At 36.9% G+C, this 19,489-nt stretch overlaps 1 protein-coding gene across 1 annotated transcript in view; it reads right to left on the bottom strand.

Annotated features, from left to right (window-relative positions):
* Positions 1-19,489, bottom strand: part of OBI1 (ORC ubiquitin ligase 1) — a 39,629-nt gene that overhangs the window by 15,954 nt on the left and 4,186 nt on the right. The window contains exons 2-5 of the mRNA XM_081046638.1: positions 13,455-13,590; positions 11,081-11,172; positions 8,582-8,830; positions 5,259-5,347 (exon numbers count right to left, since the gene is read on the bottom strand). Coding sequence (XP_080902764.1) covers positions 5,259-5,347; positions 8,582-8,830; positions 11,081-11,172; positions 13,455-13,590 — 566 coding nt within the window. The remainder of the gene's footprint in view (positions 1-5,258; positions 5,348-8,581; positions 8,831-11,080; positions 11,173-13,454; positions 13,591-19,489) is intronic.

Below are 19,489 nucleotides of genomic sequence, written 5' to 3'. Positions count from 1 at the left end.
GTTGCTGTGCCATAAAAGAGGTGCTGGTGCAAGGAGAGATTATCAAACCCACAGATCTCACTAACGACACAATCACAAGAATACCTAACATTCCTGAATACATATTTATAGAAAGGAAGGCCATTAATCCAATTATAACCAAGTTTGATATAATGACCTATGAAGTTTTATACCCTATGCTATTAAGGTGAGTTAGTAGCTGAATGCAAGAACTGCTCTGCTACAGCCTCATAATAGCTGACAACATGGAACAAACCTGCTTATCACGCGCGCCAAGAGCAAAAAAATGGCGCAACGGAACAGAGAGAACTCGGTGAGAGGGTATGGAACTTTCAAACGCTTTACAGGTAAATCCTTCATACTTCTTCAAGCTAACATATCACTAAAGAACTCCTAATTCTATCAAGGACAAATATATCCACATTTCCTGGAACAGATCAGGAATAGTAAGTGAAGCCAAGGGAACTTCGGAATATGAGAAACGCCAATACTTAAGTCTTTCCTTCCTGTTCTTGTTTCTTACCACATGGAGGTGTGACACTGTTGGCATTCTCCACTAAACAGGGCACCCGGAACAGTCCTTCCTCCTGAGAGCAGAGTGTAGTGGAGACAGCAGAGTCATGCCAACCAGCTATTTACTAGGGTTATTAATGACGGTCACAAGAGAGAGCTGTGCAAATTACACAGAGGACTTCTGCTCTGATGAGTTTGGGAGGGAAGCCACCACCTTTCTTGAGCATGACCTGTGGCTGTTACCAGAGAGAAGGGACTGGAGCTAAAGGGACCATAATACTTCTAACAGCTCACATTCTTCCTGTTGCTCAGAATGCCTTCTTGCTCACTGAAATCCCCATCCTTCAAAGCTGGGCTCAAATCCTGCTTCTTTGAGAAAGACTGTCATCACCACAACCCACCTGCCATTCTCTGAACTCACATTGCAGTCTCTGCTTTTTGGCTTCGTATCTGTTTAGTATTTCATGGTTTCATATATTTTTGTCTCTCAAGTTCATTAGATTATGAGCTTCTTGGAGGCAGGAACCATGTTTTGTTGGTTTTGATTTTTTATTATAAAAACGTTCAAGCATTCACAGAAGTAGGGAGAAATATGTAACAAACTCCCATATATTCATCACCCACTTTCAACATTTATCAGGATTTTGACTCATTTCATATATATGTATATATATCCCTTTTTCATTTTGTTAAAACATTTTGTAGTCCATATATTAGTATGCATTTCTTTAAAAAAAGACATTTTCTTAAGCAACCACAATACCTAAACAAAATTAACAATAATTCCTTAGTATAATCTAATATATAATTCATATTTAAATTTACGTAATTGCCTCAAAAATGTCTGGACATTTGCTATTAATCAATATCCAAACATAATTCATATACAGTAGACCCCTGAACAACGTGGGGGTTAAGGGTGTTCATCCCACCTCACAGTTGACAAATCTGTGGATGCTCAATTCCCTTATATAAACTAACTTTTGACTCCCCCAAAACTTAACTATTGCCATCCATTGGTATCTGTGGTGGATGGGTTCCTTATATAAAAGGGCACAGAACAACCCACAGTCAGCCCTCCACATCCAGGGATTCCTAACAGCGCATCGAAAATGCTGTTTTCAATCTGTGATTGGCTGAATGCAAGATGTGAAATCCCCGGGTGCATGGAGAACCAACTGTATATTTATTGAAAAAAGTCCACAGTATGCAGATCCATGCAGTTCAAACCCATGTTTTTCAAGGGTCAACTGTACTGCATTCGGTTATCGTGTCTCTTAGTTCTTTTTTATTGTAAAGCAGGCCTCCCCCTCCCACTGTGCCAATGATTTAATCACTGAATCTAGTCATTTTTCCCATTGAGTGTCCCACATTCTGGATTTGTCTGTCTGCTTCCTCACAGTCGGAGGGCCCATGTTTTTCATTCATTTACTCAACAAATGTGTTATCAGGAGCAGAGTATGAGCCAGAACTCTAGGAAATACAGTGGCTACAACAGTGAATACAATTACAGCCCTAGCTCAAACAGAAGAAAGCCATAAAACAAATAATTACACAAAATATTAATTATTAGCAATTGCGTATGTGCTAAGAAGGGAAAGCACACAGTAGTAAGATAAATTATATATAGTTAAGAAATCTAACCTACTTTAGAGGTCAGGAAGAGTATTTATTTTGTATAGTTCAAAGTATCTCATACAATGTTAAGTAAATAAACATTCAGTATTTCTGGGTTGGCTGGGAGAGTGAGTTTTCTTCAGATATCAGCCTTTCAACTAAAGGATATAGCACCACTTCCTGAGTTCTGAATATCAAATCTGATTCTCTTAGGAGTCCATGTTAGGAGAAAACTGAAAGGGCAAACAGATGGTTTTTCCCAGGTGAAATAACTTATTTTAGAACAGAAAGAATTCAGGAAGTGGCTAAATAAAGTCAAAGAAAAAGATCAAATTTCCTGACCGCCAGTTTAGATATTAGCACAATGAATTTCTGACGAGGAATAGAATGGATATTGAAACTTTGTAGGACATCTGCCACACTGCTCCAAAGGGATTTTAAGTTAAAGTTGAGGAAGGAAAAGTATCCGGGTACACTTTAAGACTGGATATAACGGAGGGTAAAAGATAGAATAGAAAAACAGTAACAGAGGAGATAAATGATAATCCAGATCTTCATTTTAAAAGATTAGAGCACTGTTTGCAATGTATTACTTTTGTACAATACTGTCTACTTGAGAACAATGTAAACGTTTAAGTCCCCCTCTTTCTAAACACATCAAATCTATTTTGGGGCACTAGCATGATACTCGTTTGAGTATCTTGAAAAGAAAGAAATTCTAGTATAGACTGAATTGTTTTTCCCACCTGCCAAATTCATATGCTGAAGCCCTAAAGCTCAATGTGACTATATTTAAGAGGAATTTTAGGAGGTAATTAAGGTTACATTAGATCATAAGGACGAGGCCCTAATCTGATAAGATTGGTGTTCTTCTAAGAAGAGGAAGAGAGACCAGATATCTCTTTCTCTCTGACATGTGAAAGCATAGTGAGAAGGTGGCTGGCTGTGTGTAAGCCAAAAGTCCTCGCCAGAAACCCAAACTGCTGAACCTTGATCTCGGACTTTTAGCTTCCAGAACTGTGAGAAAATAAATATCCTTTGTTGAAGCCACCCCATCGATAGTATTTTGTTATGGCAGCCCAAGATGGCAAACATGACTTCCTAGTTTAAATTCTCTAGTGTCTAAATTTTAAACCTCTCCTGCATGATTTATAGAATATGTCTGCATAATCTGAAGGATACATCAGAAACTAAGGCCATGTGTATAAAAAGCATTCCTTGACATCTAACTAAGTAGACAACAGAAAATAATTGGTCAAGGTGCTTCCTAACCAAGGGAACAAAATAGAATGGTTTTTACTTCCTTGCATGTACTTTTAAACTGAATTTTCATATTCTTTTCAATACAAATAGAGGCTCTCTTCTGGTGAACCAGATCTGGGTATTTTCAGTAGTGCTCAGTTTCTGTATTCCTCTAGGGTTTGGCGACACAGAGTGAGCAAGGCTATAAATCAAATGCAGTGCATGTGATACCCCAGTGCACTGCAAATTGATCTGGAATAGGGGTCAGTTAACATCATTTTTTTAAGTGAAACTGTCGCCTTCCCCTGAAGGGAAGGCATGGAAGTTAAAGATAGCAAATCTTAAAGTTACATGGGATTCAGAAGTGTGGCCACTTGTTAGAATAGGCAGAGGCCAGGTTTTTTCAGGTGAGGTTCGTCAGTTACTTATCAGGCTGGAGCCACGGATATTTAAAAACACACATACTGGGAGCTGGCATTAAATCTGAAATGTGGTGGGCAACTTTTCAAGAAATAAAAGCTACAAACAAAATAGCTTTAGTTCCATTCAGCATGCTGTGGGAAATGGCTAATGGACAAGCATTACTATGACTGGCAAGGCGCGCTGCCAATAAATGAGAGGAGCAGAGATTCAAAACCACCACATAACAGCAACACTTCCTAAGCTTATTTCACTAATTCGTCAAAGAAGGTCATTATCTGGAGTGAAAGCAAAATGAGGTTAGAGAAGACAGGGGAAGGAACTACTGAAAAGTAAAAACTATGCTTCTTTTCCTATTGGTTAGTTATCTCTGTTTTGAGTAATTATGGTTTACTTCTACCATTTCCTGTTACCACACTTGGTTTTACTGAAGGCAACATTTTCTCCTTTTCAAATGACAAGCAGAGAGCTATTTCAGGTAGGACAAATATCCCTTGTTTGCTTATGCCTGCCTTGTCTTTTTCCACTAGGAATGAAATCTAGTGGTTAGATGGGAAGAAAGTGTGGCATGCCACCACTCAGAGAGGGATGGGGGCCATATTCTCTTCTCATTTGTCATTTTTTTCCCTAGAAAAATTTCAAGTGCCATATTCCATCTTTTCTCCATATTCAACTCTTAACTCTCAACTGTTTCTTAGAATTTTAAACAGATTGTTAAGCGGGTCAATACCTGCAATCTCTTACATTTTGGAACTGAATTAAAACTATCCCATCATAAAAGGAAGAATAAAATCACTTAGTTGTATAGTTCAGATCAGTAAAAATGAACAATTAATGCCTTAAATTCTATTTCAGATAGGCTTTTTAGTGTAATGGGTAGTGTAAAAGTGTAATGATTTTCAGTGTAATGGCACAGAAGACGGAATCTGGGGCTGAACTACCTGTGTTCAAGTCCTATTTCCACTACTTATTAGCTGTGCAGATTTTGATAAATCAACTTAATTTCTCTCTATGCCTCCATTTCCTCATCCGTAAATGAAAACAGTTCTACATCACAGGTTGTTATACCGGGCAAAGAGAAAGCACTATATGAACATTAACTATTATTAAGATTATTTCAGAAGACTTCTAAAGGGCATTATGTTAGTCTCCCTACTGTTTGTTCGTGCTATTAAACAGTTATATGTAAAACCAAGTGGAAGTTCATCTGTTTTAGGTCACAAAACAATCCTCTTGCTAATCAGATAAGGTAAAACAATAAGAATGAAATCCTTTCTTCAGAATTAGTCTTAATTGAGACTAAGAGTTTAGTCTCAATACCATCGCTATACACTTGACGTTTAGAAGCAAGACATTCTTCTTAAACCTACATGCTTCAATAAAGAATCAAATGAACACATACAATAACAACTTATTCTAAAACACTGACATAATCTGAAACATTGCTCTGTGAACAAAATACATACTTCTGGGGTGATCTGTTATCAAGTTCAGCCTTCAGTCGTAAATTCTCCCTCACCAGGCCACCATTTTCCAATTTCAATTTTTTATTTGCCTTAAAAAAAAAAAAGAGTTGAAAATAATCAAGCACAAGCTAACACGAAAGTGCCTTGTAAAAACTACGACATGAGCCATCAGTATTTTTTTAGAGTAATAATATCAGAAAACTGAATGCTAGAGCATGGCCTTCAGAAACCTAAAATCACCACTGGGAATGACTTGTGAAACTGTGAATACAACCAAGCATTTGAAATCAGTATTTCCCAGGCACTCTGCAAATCTCCTATCCAGGGAAATAAACGGAGCTATGTTAGTTAGCTTAGAGTCATTAAGGGACTATACTAATGACATTTTTTCCCTTTTTTACATAACTGAATACTCTAAGCATGACAACATTATACCACATGCAATTATTTGCAAAACTTATGCTGAGTTAATTCTTGACTTTGAGACTGATTTTTGGTTGCTACTTAAAAAGTTTTTTTAGTGATACCAAATCTAATATGACTAAACCACTTGCTTTCTTTCTTCAAAAGGCTTTCCCAAATGCCTTGGCTCACAACTTCTGAGACTCTCAAAACTGAGTTAATATTTTGTAATAAATTCTATGGTTTCTCTTTTGATTAAAAGAAAAATCCCAAGATTGACTTTATTTTTTTAATTGTACGATACTTAAAAATTACCTAACAAAACATTAATTGCGGGAAAATCTAGAGGCTTAATATTGATTCTGGACAGCCTGAAAAGTAGTGTATATAAATTTTAGAGTTTTCTTAAAAGCTTCCGCCTTTAAATTGCCACGTCATTGCATTTTTTGAATTCTGAAGAAATATACGACTTTCTAGAATGGAAACCAATCTCACCAACCTGGCAAGAGAAATTCATTGTTTGACTAGAACATTAACTTTCAAACTAATGGGTCACAAGAACTGTCAACTGAAAGGTTTAAACCAATAAGATTTAAACAGACAGATTTCAAACATTTGACCAATGTTTTTGACTAATTTCCAGAACTTCTGACTATATTACTTGCCCATCCACACAAAAATGCCCAAGAGGATGACAAGAGAAGCAAGGCAGAGAACAAAGCCTAACTCTCTTAGATTCATGCAGGTTCCTTTTGGGCTCTGAGCACCTGCTTATCTTCATGGTTGCAACACAACCTGGATTGTGGAGGGTTAATTCTTTAAGTGACTGATAAACACCATTACTGCCCCTCTGAATAGTAAGAAGAGTCATTTAATTCCTCATACACACAGACAATGAATTAATCTCTCAGGCATAGCACCATAAGAGGAGGCACTTAGTGAATACTTTTTGATGATGATAAGCTTAAATGAGAAACTCATTTGAGATTTCTTTTCCCCTCTATACTATATCACTGTATTTCAAGGTCTCTCACCAGGCCCGGGTTTCTCTCACATTCTCTTTAAAGGCCGGCTAATTCCTCAACTATCAGGAGATATTTTCAAATTCAGGAGGGTTAGCGTCATAAAGACTACAAAGGGCAGAGTTCTGTCTATTTGTTGCATCTAAAAGAGTAATGAAGTCTTCAGCTATTTTACATTCTCAACACTGTTGGGTATGGCCTCATAATGGTTCAAAACTCACTTAGCCCTGAAAAAAGGTCCACTTTTCCTCATTCTAAGTACTCCTTTATTCTGAATTTTGAACACTGCATTTAATTTATAGTATGTTATTATTTTGTCCTTCACATTTAAACTTTGCCCTACAAACCATGTTTTTTAATTCATTTGTGCCCCAGTTTATTGCCCAGTATTACCTAATACCATCACTAGGCACCCAAAATGGGCTTATTAAATATCCCAAATAATTCTGAGGTCTCACGGTAGCTTTGGACATTGAATTTAACACGTGACCTTTAAAAGGGAGAAGAAAAACTGTGCTTTATGTACTTTCCCTTTACATACATCCCCTACACCACTCTTAAGAGACCAAGCCACATGCTGTAAGAAGCATTTAATGCCAGAAACTTAAATGAAGTTTAATAACTATAAAGGAGACCATATAAAACTTACTGATGGCTCAAAAAGAGGAAGGAAAGATAACGGGGACATGGCAGAGAGACAAATACTGTCATTTCCCAGCTGCCTTTCCTTTTTGCATCCTTTTCTCTTCTTAGACAAACCAACAGGCTAATGTTGGCCATAAATATTCCATTCCCCTAAACTTGTGACAAACTCAGTACAATTATGTCTGTAGTTTTATTTTCTTTTTTCTGAGCCCAAATGGCATTTCTTTTATATGCAGATATCTGAAAATGGCTTAGTATTTACACTAAGTTGCAGATACTTCTCTGCTACTTAACCACAGGAGGATCAAAGGGCCAGTATGTGGTGGTTACTTCTTTAAAGTATCATATGGAGCTCATTAATGATTTTAGGAGGCAGGATTTAGTAATTCAGTGCAGTTACAGTATTTTAAGGGAATGCAGATAGGTTGAATGCGTAGTGGTAGGCCTGGATACCACAAAACGATCTCCACTCAGCACAACAGGACTGCACTGTGGATAAACCTGAAGTCAAGCGACAGGCTGGTCCCTCTGGCAAACAAGGACATACAGCACTCGATTATAATCTCTAGTGCTGACTGCATGGATCTTATCTCCTTTTCCAGAATGGAAAATTCTGGAGCTTTGGCTTTTTCACCTATGGTATGCTTTCTCTATCTTGTTGGATGGATGGAAGAATAACTGAAAAAAATGAACCCGCCTCATAAGCCACAATATCCTTTTGTCTGAAGTAGTCTAAAGAGGCATTCTTCATTAAGCCTTTAACTACTTACAATCTGAAAAATCAGAGAATGGTAATGCTGGAAAAGACACAGTCCAAGTCTTTCATTTTATAGGTAGGGAAATGGATATGTGTTTGTTTTTATGCATACAGGGCAGTCACTGACAAAAGCTTAAAAAAAAATTAAGGTAAACCACAAAGCGGGGAAATAGAAACACATCCTTTAAATTGATGTCCCTTTCCTACAAGACGCAAACTCACACAGAAGCACTACAGAGTCTCCAATTATCGTCGCAAATTGAACCACCTGATATTTCTTGGCAGCTAATGACAGTTAAGGAGAAAAAGTTTTCCTCTTGCTTATAAATACTCATCTGGGGATTCTGTCCTTTCACCACAAATCATCTAATGATGAGAGTCAAGATAATATCGATATTTATAGTTTTGAAGGAAATTAAAATATTACAGAATTTTAAAAACAACTCTAATAGAAATTTAAAAATTATAATAGAATTTTATAAACAACCACAACTTACCTCCTTTAACTTATCTACATCATCTTTCATTTTTTCATAGATTTCATTAGCTGTTCTAAGCTTTTCCTTCCACTCTGCTCCAGGTTCTGGATCAGTTTTACTTGGATTATTTGCAACTGGATGTTTGTCTTCATTTTGATTGCCCTGCATTAAGGTTAAAGGATCCAGAATGGTTTTGATCTGTGACTCCAAGCTGAGATTTTTACTCTTGAGTTCTTCTACCTCTTTCAGCAGACAATCTATTTCGTCCTGAAAAAGCATTGCAAAGCCATTAGGTAGACACAGACATTAAGCACATACATAAGCTAATCCGAGGCCTATGCGTTTTTAAATTATATACTCAAAATTCTGTAGATACAGATTCTTTATGCATCAGAACAGTTTTGTAGGTAGAAAGTCACCACAGTTGAAATTCTCAAAATGTATTTTAACTCTGAGAAAAACTGGCATTCCCACTGTTTTTTTGTTTAGATTCAGTGATAGTTTGTGGTTTTTTAAAAATAAAGTTGTCAACTCTTTGATTCTGTTTAAAATGTCCAGAAAATGAAAGTCGGATGAATTCAAAAAGGAAGCAAATTCCTCAGAAAAAAATTCTGAGGTGTATTTAATTGCTTTACTGAGGGAAATTTAAAAATACAGTGCTGATGAAGGTGATCTATTATATTATAGTTTTGTTTCATGTTTGTATTTTTCCTTCTATAGTTGACAAGTTGAAGCCATACACCATTTCCTTCCATTTTCCATTTCAGAATAATACCTGTAGTTAATTTTTAACTTTCTACGTTCTGTTTCTTCAATTACTCCTGTGACTATTCCAAGTATTAGATTTCTCCATCTGGAACTGCTTATAATCTTTTTTTTAAATTAAAGTTTATTGGGGTGACAATAATAAAGTCACATAGATTTCAGGTGTACAGTTCTGTATTACTCCATCTATATATCACATTGTGTGTTCATCACCCAGAGTCGGTTCTCTTTCCATCACCATACATTAGATGCTTATTATCTTAAATCCAATTACTACACATTTGCCTACTGGAATTTTTTTCTGTGATACCACTTATTCATCTATAATGGATACTTCTTCTTAAACTAAGGCTGAATAATACTGTTATTAGAAAATAAACTCCAAGTACCTCAATATGCCAGTGATCTTCTTGTATACTGATTAGTATCTAAGTATGATATTCATTAAGTTTATAAGAATACATTTTAGAATTAACACAGATAGTACTACTTACTATTTAAATCATAGTTCATTTCAAGTTAAATACAATTATAAAATGAGAAAATCACTTAGTTTGAATTAATATATTAATGAATAAACAAATACAAGCAGAAAAAAACATATATGAATGAATATTTATCAGTCATTTGTTTATGCCCTATTCTATTCAAAAAAAGTTTGAGGCACCTGAAGTAGTTTACATGTATGTAGTTTAACTTAAAGATATTCAATATCAAAAGATCAATAATAACCCCCTATTAGTCTATATAAAATGAAAACTGGGCTTAATGTTTACTATTCAAAAGTATATGTATTCTACCAGCATGAGGCTAATTTGGAAAAATTCCATCACCGTGTCATATCACCTTCACAGAAAGAAACTGCATGATCTTACTTATACGTGGAATCTAAGAAAGTCTAAAATACATAGAAGCAGAGAGTTATACATTGGTTAGCAGGGGTGGGGTGGTGAGGGGAAATGGGGAGGTGGGGTTGAAGGGTACAATGTTGTTATTATGTAGGACAAATAAGTCTGGAGAGGTAATATCCAGCATGATGACTATGGTTAATAATATGGCGTTGTATACTGGAAATTTGCTAAGAGATTTAAGGTGCTCTTACCACATGCGCATGCGCACACCCACAAAAACACAGTAACCTTGTCAGGAGATAGACATGTTAATTGGCTTCACTGATGTAATAATTTCTCTGTGTACATGTATAGCAAAACATCATGTTATATACCTTAAAAATATACAATTTTTATTAAAAAAGAAGTTTTACACGCAAAAAAAAAAAAGAATTAGAAAACACCGTATTTCACACAAAAAATTCTCTCTGCTGGTAGTTGACATATATTTACTTTCAGAACTGATGTGGATTATAATTACCAGTGACTTTATAGGCAAAAACAAAAACAGAATGAGCACTGTAGTCATTATTTACCAGAGCATTCCTAATTTCTTGTGGGGTTTGGACTTTTATAAGAGGTTTTCTTTTATCTCCCAACTTCTTGAGGGAGTAAATACAAAATGATCTATCTGTTGAGGACAAATTTTAAATTAAAAGAAAGAAAAAAAGAAAATGCTTCTATCTGTTTCTTTCCTCTATTTGAAACAGAAAAGGGAAAAAAGAATTTATCAAATAAGGCATTTTTAAATTGGCATTAAAATAAGATTTCATTGGATGTTTAAGAAGTCCAGGAACTGAGACAGCTCAGTTTTACCTTGAATTCAATGTTGTCATCATTTTGAATTTTAATTATTATTTACCTCATATTCTTTGTGGAGTAACTCAAGCCTAGTTTTCCGAAGGTGCTTCCGGACTATATGGCTCAGCATAGGTTCACTTTCACTGGTCCCTCCTACAGGAAAAAAAAATCTAACTTCATTCTCATTTGGGCAGAATGAAAATAAAAAATGAACCCTTTCCTTATTGTTTTATACAGTTCTCCAGCTTGATTTCTACTTATATGCATACTTCGGGCTGCCATCTTGGCCTTTTCTCTATCTCAAACCTAAGAAAAGATAAATATCAAATAACATCATGAGAAATACCTTCAGTAAAATATCATGTTGAATTTACTTACCTATGCATCTTATTATAGCAAACTTAATGAAGGCAAATACTGTATTTTATTAATTATCACATTTAGACTACTGCAAATATTAATACCAGATAATTGTTAAATAATGATAAAACCAATGATTATATGTATATACCATGTTTTGAAAATATGACGTAGTCAGACCATCAGCTCTAATGCGTCTTTTGGAGCAAAAATTAATATAACACCCGGTCTTATTTTACAATAAGACTGGATCTTATAAAATATAACACAATATAAGACTAGGTCTTATATTATTTTTCGCTCCAAAAGACGCATTAAAGCTGATTGTCCAGCTAGGTCTTATTTTGGGGGAAACATGATATATATACATACATACATATATATCTGTATATGTATGTATGTGTATATATATATATATATACCAATACATTACAAAAATAATGTTATCAATAGTATCTATATATTTCACATATAATTACCTATGTATCATAACATATAATAGATACATTCTGATATACATTATCATAACCAATATATTCATTCAAACATATCTAGGTACTGGTAAAGGACTAACAGATTAACGTGTGTTTTCACTGATTCTAACAACTCAGTTATAATGGATTATAAATTACCGCATTATCGTCTACCAGTAATGACTCATTACAAATACTCAAAATGAGTTTTTCCTGAGAGCTCTTCTCTTATGCTGTGGTGACTTTATGCTTTTTAGCATCATCATAACAAAGGCATTTTACAGATGTTCTTTTTCAGGACGTTCTATCCAAATGCAAGGATAGAGGAACTACTTTACTTGAAAGAATTTATGAAAAAATCCCTTAAAAAACTCGCAGCAGAGAGGTTAACACTGCGGTGTGTAGCAGACAGAAAAACATTCCTCTATCAGACTTCACCCCATCACCCAAGACAGAAACCTCGGAGCTATCTCTGCATCCTCCTTCAGAGCTTAGTTCCCAAGTCCCACTGGTTCTTTTATTCTAGCTTATATCTTCTTTTCCCTTTCCATTGTGAAAATCTTATTTAAGTCTATTTCCCCTAATTTGGGACTACTACAATGATTTAAGTTTTCAGAAAGGTGTTTTCTACACATAGCTAATGATATATTTACTTTCAATTTTTCCTAAAGCAAAAACAAATAAAAATAATTTTAATTGTTGCAACCTAAGAAAAATAATTTATATGAGCAGAACAAAAACCCAACACTAAAAAAGCTCTTTGAATGTTTTTCAAGGATCTTCTAGTTCAATTCTTATCCCCCCTCTTACCCATACTAGCATGGCCCTGAATGTTCTTTTTTTACCTAATCCAGACTCATATTCTCCCTCACCTAGGCAAAAGCCTCCTACCTGAACTGCTGTCTCTCCCCTACAACCCAACCTACATATCATCACCTGAGTAATGTTCTTCAAGCATATTTTGGGTCATGCCACTTCCTTGCTCAAAACCATCATGCCCACCTCATCCTTCTCACCCACAGAGCAAGTCCCCGATTGAATTTGTCACTCAAGATTCTCTGCACTGAAGTCTTCATTTACCTTTTCAGTCTTATTTCAGTAGTCAGACCCAAACTAGACTACTGATCATTTCCAACAACATGCTTTATGTTTTCCTACCTCTAAACTTTAGTTCATGCTATTTCCTCTGCATAAAATGCCTTCCCTAATCTTTAGAAGTTGAAATGTTCTCCATCCTTAAATCTCTATCTTAAAGGCCACCTCTTTATGAAGTCTTTCTCGATGTTCCTAATTGAACCTGCTTGCCTGAACTCTGTGGGTCTTTTCTTGGCCTTTCAACAGTTGCTGTTTTAAACTATTAATATTTTGGTCTGCAAGCACAACCTCTACCAGAATGTAAGTTCCAAGAAGCTCTAAGATTTCTCATACTGACTTGTGCTCCTCAGTTCTTCCACTTATGGATGATATAAATGATCAATCCATCCAGTATGATATTGCAAAATAACATCATTGAAAGTTGTCTATTTTGGTCTTCTTCTAAATATACACTATTTATAGACTGTTTCACATCTATTTCTATGTGTTTATAAAATAGGCCCTTACCGATAATCTCTTTGCAAGGATTTTCCGGAGTGATGGGGACTCTGCAAGCTGGACACTGGCTATTATTCTTCAACCACAGATCGATACAAATTGAACAAAATACATGGTTGTTGATGCATATGACAGGCTGGCGCACCTTTGAAAAAAGAAACATTATTTTTAATACAGAGCAACAGTCGTAACTAGAATCCCAGTAGGTTTAGTTAAGAGCAAACAAATTGCTTCTCTAGAGTACAGCAGAGTAAGTTTAGAAGCAGAGTAGCTGCTTCTGCTACCACATTGTTTCTCATCTATGTTTAACAGAGATACTACCTGAGATACCCTGTCATAGAGACTGAAACTCTTGACATATTATGAAATGGTTTTATTTTATTCCAAACCACACTCATAGCCAAAAAGAAAATACATTTTGTTCCACTAAGGCTGGGGCAATTTTCCTTTAACTATTCCATTTTATAATTATGAATGAGGATTGGAAGGTTCTTTTAACACCTATCTGATGCTTGAACCCTTCCCTCAATTCATTCTACTAGTATGTTACAGAGCAACAGCAAACTACATCTTACTAGCATTCACATCTTACTAGAAAATCCCCCAAACCAGAGGCATGAAAGCTAAAACAACCCTAAAAGACATGAGTCCCACTCTCAAGTGGTATATAATCTAAACAGCAAACAATGCTGACAGAAATATTGACATACACCAAATACACAAATCGTTGACTCCATTTAACCACGTACAAATTAGTAATACTTTACATGTATATAGTCTTATATTTTACAAAGGGCCTTCACATGCATTTTCTCTGTGTGTGTGTGTGGGTTTGTGTTGTTTTTAAATAACCCTGTGAGATAAACAGAGTAAATATAGTTTACAAATAAGGAAACCAAAGTGGGAAAAATGTAGGTGGCTTGCTCAGGGTTATCTAGATAGAAAACAGAAAAGAGGTTGCTTTGGTTTTGTACCTGATATTATGCTGTGGTTGTTTATATAGTTATTATCTATCACCCCAGAAGGAAAATAGAAAAGTTGTTTTAGTTTTCTACCTGATAAATATTTATTTACGTATTTGTTCTCTATCTCCCCTATCAGAATGAAAGCTCCATGAGGGCAAGAACTTCCGCAGTTTCATTCATTCCTCAATTCCTGGTGCCTAGAAGACAGCCTACTACACAGCAGGTACTCAATAAAGGTTTGGTGAATGAAGTCATTTGCTATTAAGACAGTACTTAACATTCAGTTAGTTGGGGGACTTGACAGAGGGAATAATGACTTAATGTTCTTCGCATAGCACAAATTTAACAATAAAAACAACCAGAAAAAGACAAAAATGCTTAGGCTTTCACTTGATTTATGGTAGTTTTCCTATGGGACTTAAAAAACGTTTATAGGAATTTTCAGTATTCTTCTGTCCTAATGATAATAAGACTATCGACTGGAAGATCACAGGAAAGCAGAGGAAGCAAAGGGAGGAAGAAGGGACAGAACCACCACAGACTGCTTTCCGCAGTGAAAACACTTGTGCTGCTGTATGTCCACCTCAGTATGTGAATACTCAGAATAGGAGTATTCATTAGTTTTAAAGGGGTCCCTACCCTCAAAGGAATCACAGACACATGGCGGTCCACGTCAGCAGTTCAAGGCTCACTGCAAAGTGCTCTCTGGTCTTAATCTGCCTTTCCAAACATTTACATGCTTCCTGGATTACGAACCCTAACAAGAAACTAAACAAAGAAGGTAATTCAACATGGATTTAAACTTCCTCTTGGAGAAACCAATTCTAATCCGTTCAGTTCAACTGACTTGATAGGTCTAAAGTAAATAAATAAGTAAGACAGATCAGGAAGCACAGCTTCTCAAACTCTTCTAAAGTATTCCTACCAACAGCCAGAAGGAAATGGAGTGTGATTTATAAGAAATACATATGTGTGTGTGTGTCACGTGTACGTGTATATACCAAATATATATATAGTCATTCAGATGACCTAAATACCATATATTCCTCAGATATATTTGGTCTTCATCCAGAGGCCCTGGCTCACAGCTCCCAAAATCCTTGGAATTTTCTAAGTGATGAGAGCAACAATGGCGTCTCTATCAATGAGATTTTTGGATTCCACCCAATGGTGGGGGCTGGCTGCTGGTAGAAGCCAACTTTATGGTTAGAGGTGTCAGTCCTACCCCCTGATTTCCAGGGAGGGGAGAAGGGCTTGAGGTTGAGTTAATCACCAATGGTCAATGACTCAGTCAGTCATGACTAGTAATGAAGCCTCCATAAAAACCCAAAAGGACAGCCTGTTGGCCTCTTTTGGAGAGCTTCCACGTCAGAGAAACAGAGCGCTTCCATATGCCACTGTGCCAGGCCCCAAGCTCCAAGAGGACAGAGCTCCTTTGTTTGAGCCCTCACCCTATGTGTTTCTTTACCTGGCTATTGATTTGTATTCTTTAATATTCCATGTAATACATCGGTAATCTAGTGGGTAAATGGGTTTTCTTTAGTTCTGTAAGCTGTTCGAACAAATTAATCGAACCCCGAGGAGGGGGTCATGGCAACCTCTGATTTAGAGTCAGTCAGTCAGAAGTGCAGGGAACAGCCTGGGATTGGGGCTGGCTTCCAAAAAGTGGACGGTGGTTTTGTGGGATTAAGCCCTTTACCTGTGGCATCTGATTCTATCTCTGGGTATATAGTGCCAGAAGAGAGTTGATTTCTCAGACAACCTACTGGGTTCTGAGAAGTGCTTGTTGGTGTGGGGAAGCGCACATGTGCACACACACACACTACAAGTTGGAATTAGGTCTAGGAACTTTCAGGGAGGTATTCCTACTCAGCGTCTCAAGAGGCAGAAAAGCTTGAATTTTCATTGCAGATTCTGTTTTTTTCCCTAAAAATTCATGTGATTCGAAAGTCTAGACCATATATATTCATGTGTGTTTTAATTTCATCGTTAAGTCATGAGATGTTTTAAGAACAAGAAGTCTCAAGCTAAGTACCAAGAAGATATTCCTGTGTCTGTCTTATAGCTTCCACAAACACATGCATGTACCCCCACAAGCACATACACCAAATTCCCACAATACTCTTAGATGTACGTATACTCCCAAAATTAAGAAGCTGAGCTAAAGAAAGAAGACTTATCTCCTTGGACTTTTAGAGTAGTGATTTAATTTCGTTTTTTAAGTCACGAACCCATCGGAAAATGGATGAAAGCCAATGCTGAAAACATAAAACTGTGCACATTATTTAAGGGGATTCAAGATGCTCTACTACCCCTTACAGGATTCCCTTATGAGAAGCTCTCATTTAAAGGCAATCAGTATTTTCTATGTAATTGCGCCCACAACAAAGGTTAAATATCTCCCAGTCTGAAAAAAAACATGGTTTTTTGAACAACTCCATGGCTGGTGCCATCATTAACTAAGGTGAGAAAGACACACGGTGAAAATCAAGAATTCTGTCTTGGCCATGTTAAATTTGTGAGGCCACGCTGACTTTCAAGTGGACAAGGCGGGTTCTGAAAATCAATGGCATAAAAAATGATGGCATTTAAACCACAGGACGGGAGGAAATCCCCTGCATGGGCAGAAAGCTGAGACATGGCATTCCAGCAAGCAGAGGAAGAGGAGGAGCCATCAGTTAAAGGAACTAAGGCGGGGCCTGCGGTGGAGGACAGGAGAGTAGGGTCTCACAGAAGCTGAGAGAAAAGAAAATTTACGAGGCAGACAGTGGCCAAGGATGTCAAAGATTGAGGACGGACTGAGGGTGATGCGAACAGAGAAGTGGCTATGGGACTTAACAGCATGGAAGTCACTGCGATCGCTTACTGACAAGCACGGTTGTAGTGAATGGCAGAGATGGAAACTCGATTGGAGGTGAAGACAGAGAATATAGACAATTCTGTCTTTATAGCACGTTTTGCTATAAAGGAGAAAACAAAAATAAGGCCATGTTAAGGAATGCCAATGGGAACGATACAGTAAAGAGAGGCTATTAATGATGGAGAAAGAAGGAAGGGAGGGTGAGAGCCACACAGCCAAGTTCCTAAGTCAAGAGGTGGAATGACGTATAAAGCACAAGGGGAAATTCTCGTTTGTACAGGTATGAGGGTCTGTTTCCATTGTAACAGAAGGGAAGACCCAGGGAATGATAATTAACACAAAGGGAGGAGCTGGAAGATCTGCTGATGGAAAGATTGGTGAACTCGTGTTGCAGATGCTTCAATTGCTTATATTTTCTCATTAAATATGAGGTGAGGTTACCAGGTGAAAGTGAGAAGCGGACAGGGACATCGACTTGAAAAATACAGGAGAATAAAGCAGTTATTTTGAAAAGTGAGAAAATAAATTTACTAGGGATATGTAGCAGGATTGCCAAACACTGATGAGTTCCTACTTGAGGCTGCGGTTTTGACGGTAAAATAAGACCAATTACTGTGTTTCCCCAAAAATAAGACCTAGCCAGGCAATCAGCTCTAATGCGTCTTGTGGAGCAAAATTAATATAAGACCCGGTCTTATTTTACTATAATACCAGGTATAACATAATATAATATAATATAATTTAATATAGTATAGTAATAATATAATATGATATAATATAATATAATGTAATACTGGGTCTTATGTTAATTTTTGCTCCAAAAGACAGATTAGAGCTGATTGTCTGGCTAGGTCTTGTTTTCGAGGAAACACAGTAACATAGGTGTATATTTTTCTTACCAACTTTTAGCTGCTCAGGTTCAGGCAGGAAGTAAATGAGTAGCTGGGTTTACCCAGAGTTGGAGTTCTGCCAAGGAGGAAGATAGAGATAACGGACTGATGATAATAAATGACCATGGCTAATAAAGGAAATGAGCACTTGAACGGTAATGACAGTGAAAAAGGGAGAGGGTCACAGAGTCCAAGATGGGTCTGGGTAAGGCTGAAATATTGCTGGAGAGTAGGTCTGATCCTCCTTGTGAGGGTGCTGTAACTGCCTTCACCACGTGTACAAAACCAAACCTGGCCTCCACACGAGCGCTCCTCCTCCTCTACTCCCTCCTGTCTAGTTCTAGTTAATGGCACCCGCCCCCTTACCACTTGGGCTAGAACACTCAGAGCTGTCTCTAACGCACCCTTTTTACTTCTCACCATCCAATCTGTCAACAAATCCTGGTATCATCTATCAAGAGATTTTAAGATACAACAGTATCTTATGTATCACTAAGTACAATGAATGTAAAATGCTGCCAATTAGAAGATGCTATCACTTGTAGGATACAACCAGACTTCAGAGATGTTACAATGTGGAAAAAAGTACATCCCAGAAGAGTTGAAATATGGCAAATCTACCTCTAAATGTTCTTTTACCTATCATCAATGCCTTCTTTTCCATCTTAACCTCAGTGAGTTCAGGTTCTCATTCTTTTATCTCTCATCTATTATAATGACCCGTTCCCAAGCTTCCTTGCTTCCAAATGTTCACTTCTGGTCACCTTTCATACTGATGCCAGAGCTATCATCCTAAAATATAGATAAGCAGCTCTCATTGCTCTCCGGCAAAACAGCAATGGTTTTTCTCTACTCACAGTTTTAAGTATAGCACTCAAAGAGCAACATATTCTTGTTCTTAAATAGCTATTTCCCTTGATCTGCTATTTCAATACTTGACATAACCTACAGCAACCACACAGACCTACGTGACGTTCACCAAAAAGAATATGAATAGTAGAGACTTAGCTTGATTTGTTCTGCTTATCTCCAGCTTCCCCAATCAAAACAAAATCTCTCCTACATTTTAAAATGAAAATCAAATGCTGTCTCCTCTGCAAGGCCTTACTGATGCTTTTTAGAAGCGATTGGGTCTTTGTCTGATCCGCATAAGGGTACTCCTGTACGGACGTAATGTTCACTGCTTTTTGTGTTGTGCTGGGCTTAGAAAACAGTTTATATCCCACCTTCCCTACTAGATTTCCGGCTCCTTGGGGGCAGTGGCAGTGTCCTGGGCATCTCTGTATCCACCTACAGCACCTGGTACCATGCCTTGCACATTCTAACATT

The sequence above is a fragment of the Rhinolophus hipposideros genome (assembly GCF_964194185.1).
Source record: "Rhinolophus hipposideros genome assembly, chromosome: 4".
Lineage (NCBI taxonomy): Eukaryota > Metazoa > Chordata > Mammalia > Chiroptera > Rhinolophidae > Rhinolophus > Rhinolophus hipposideros.
The sequence above is the reverse complement of the archived record's forward strand: the minus strand, read 5'-3'. Positions and strand labels throughout refer to the sequence as shown.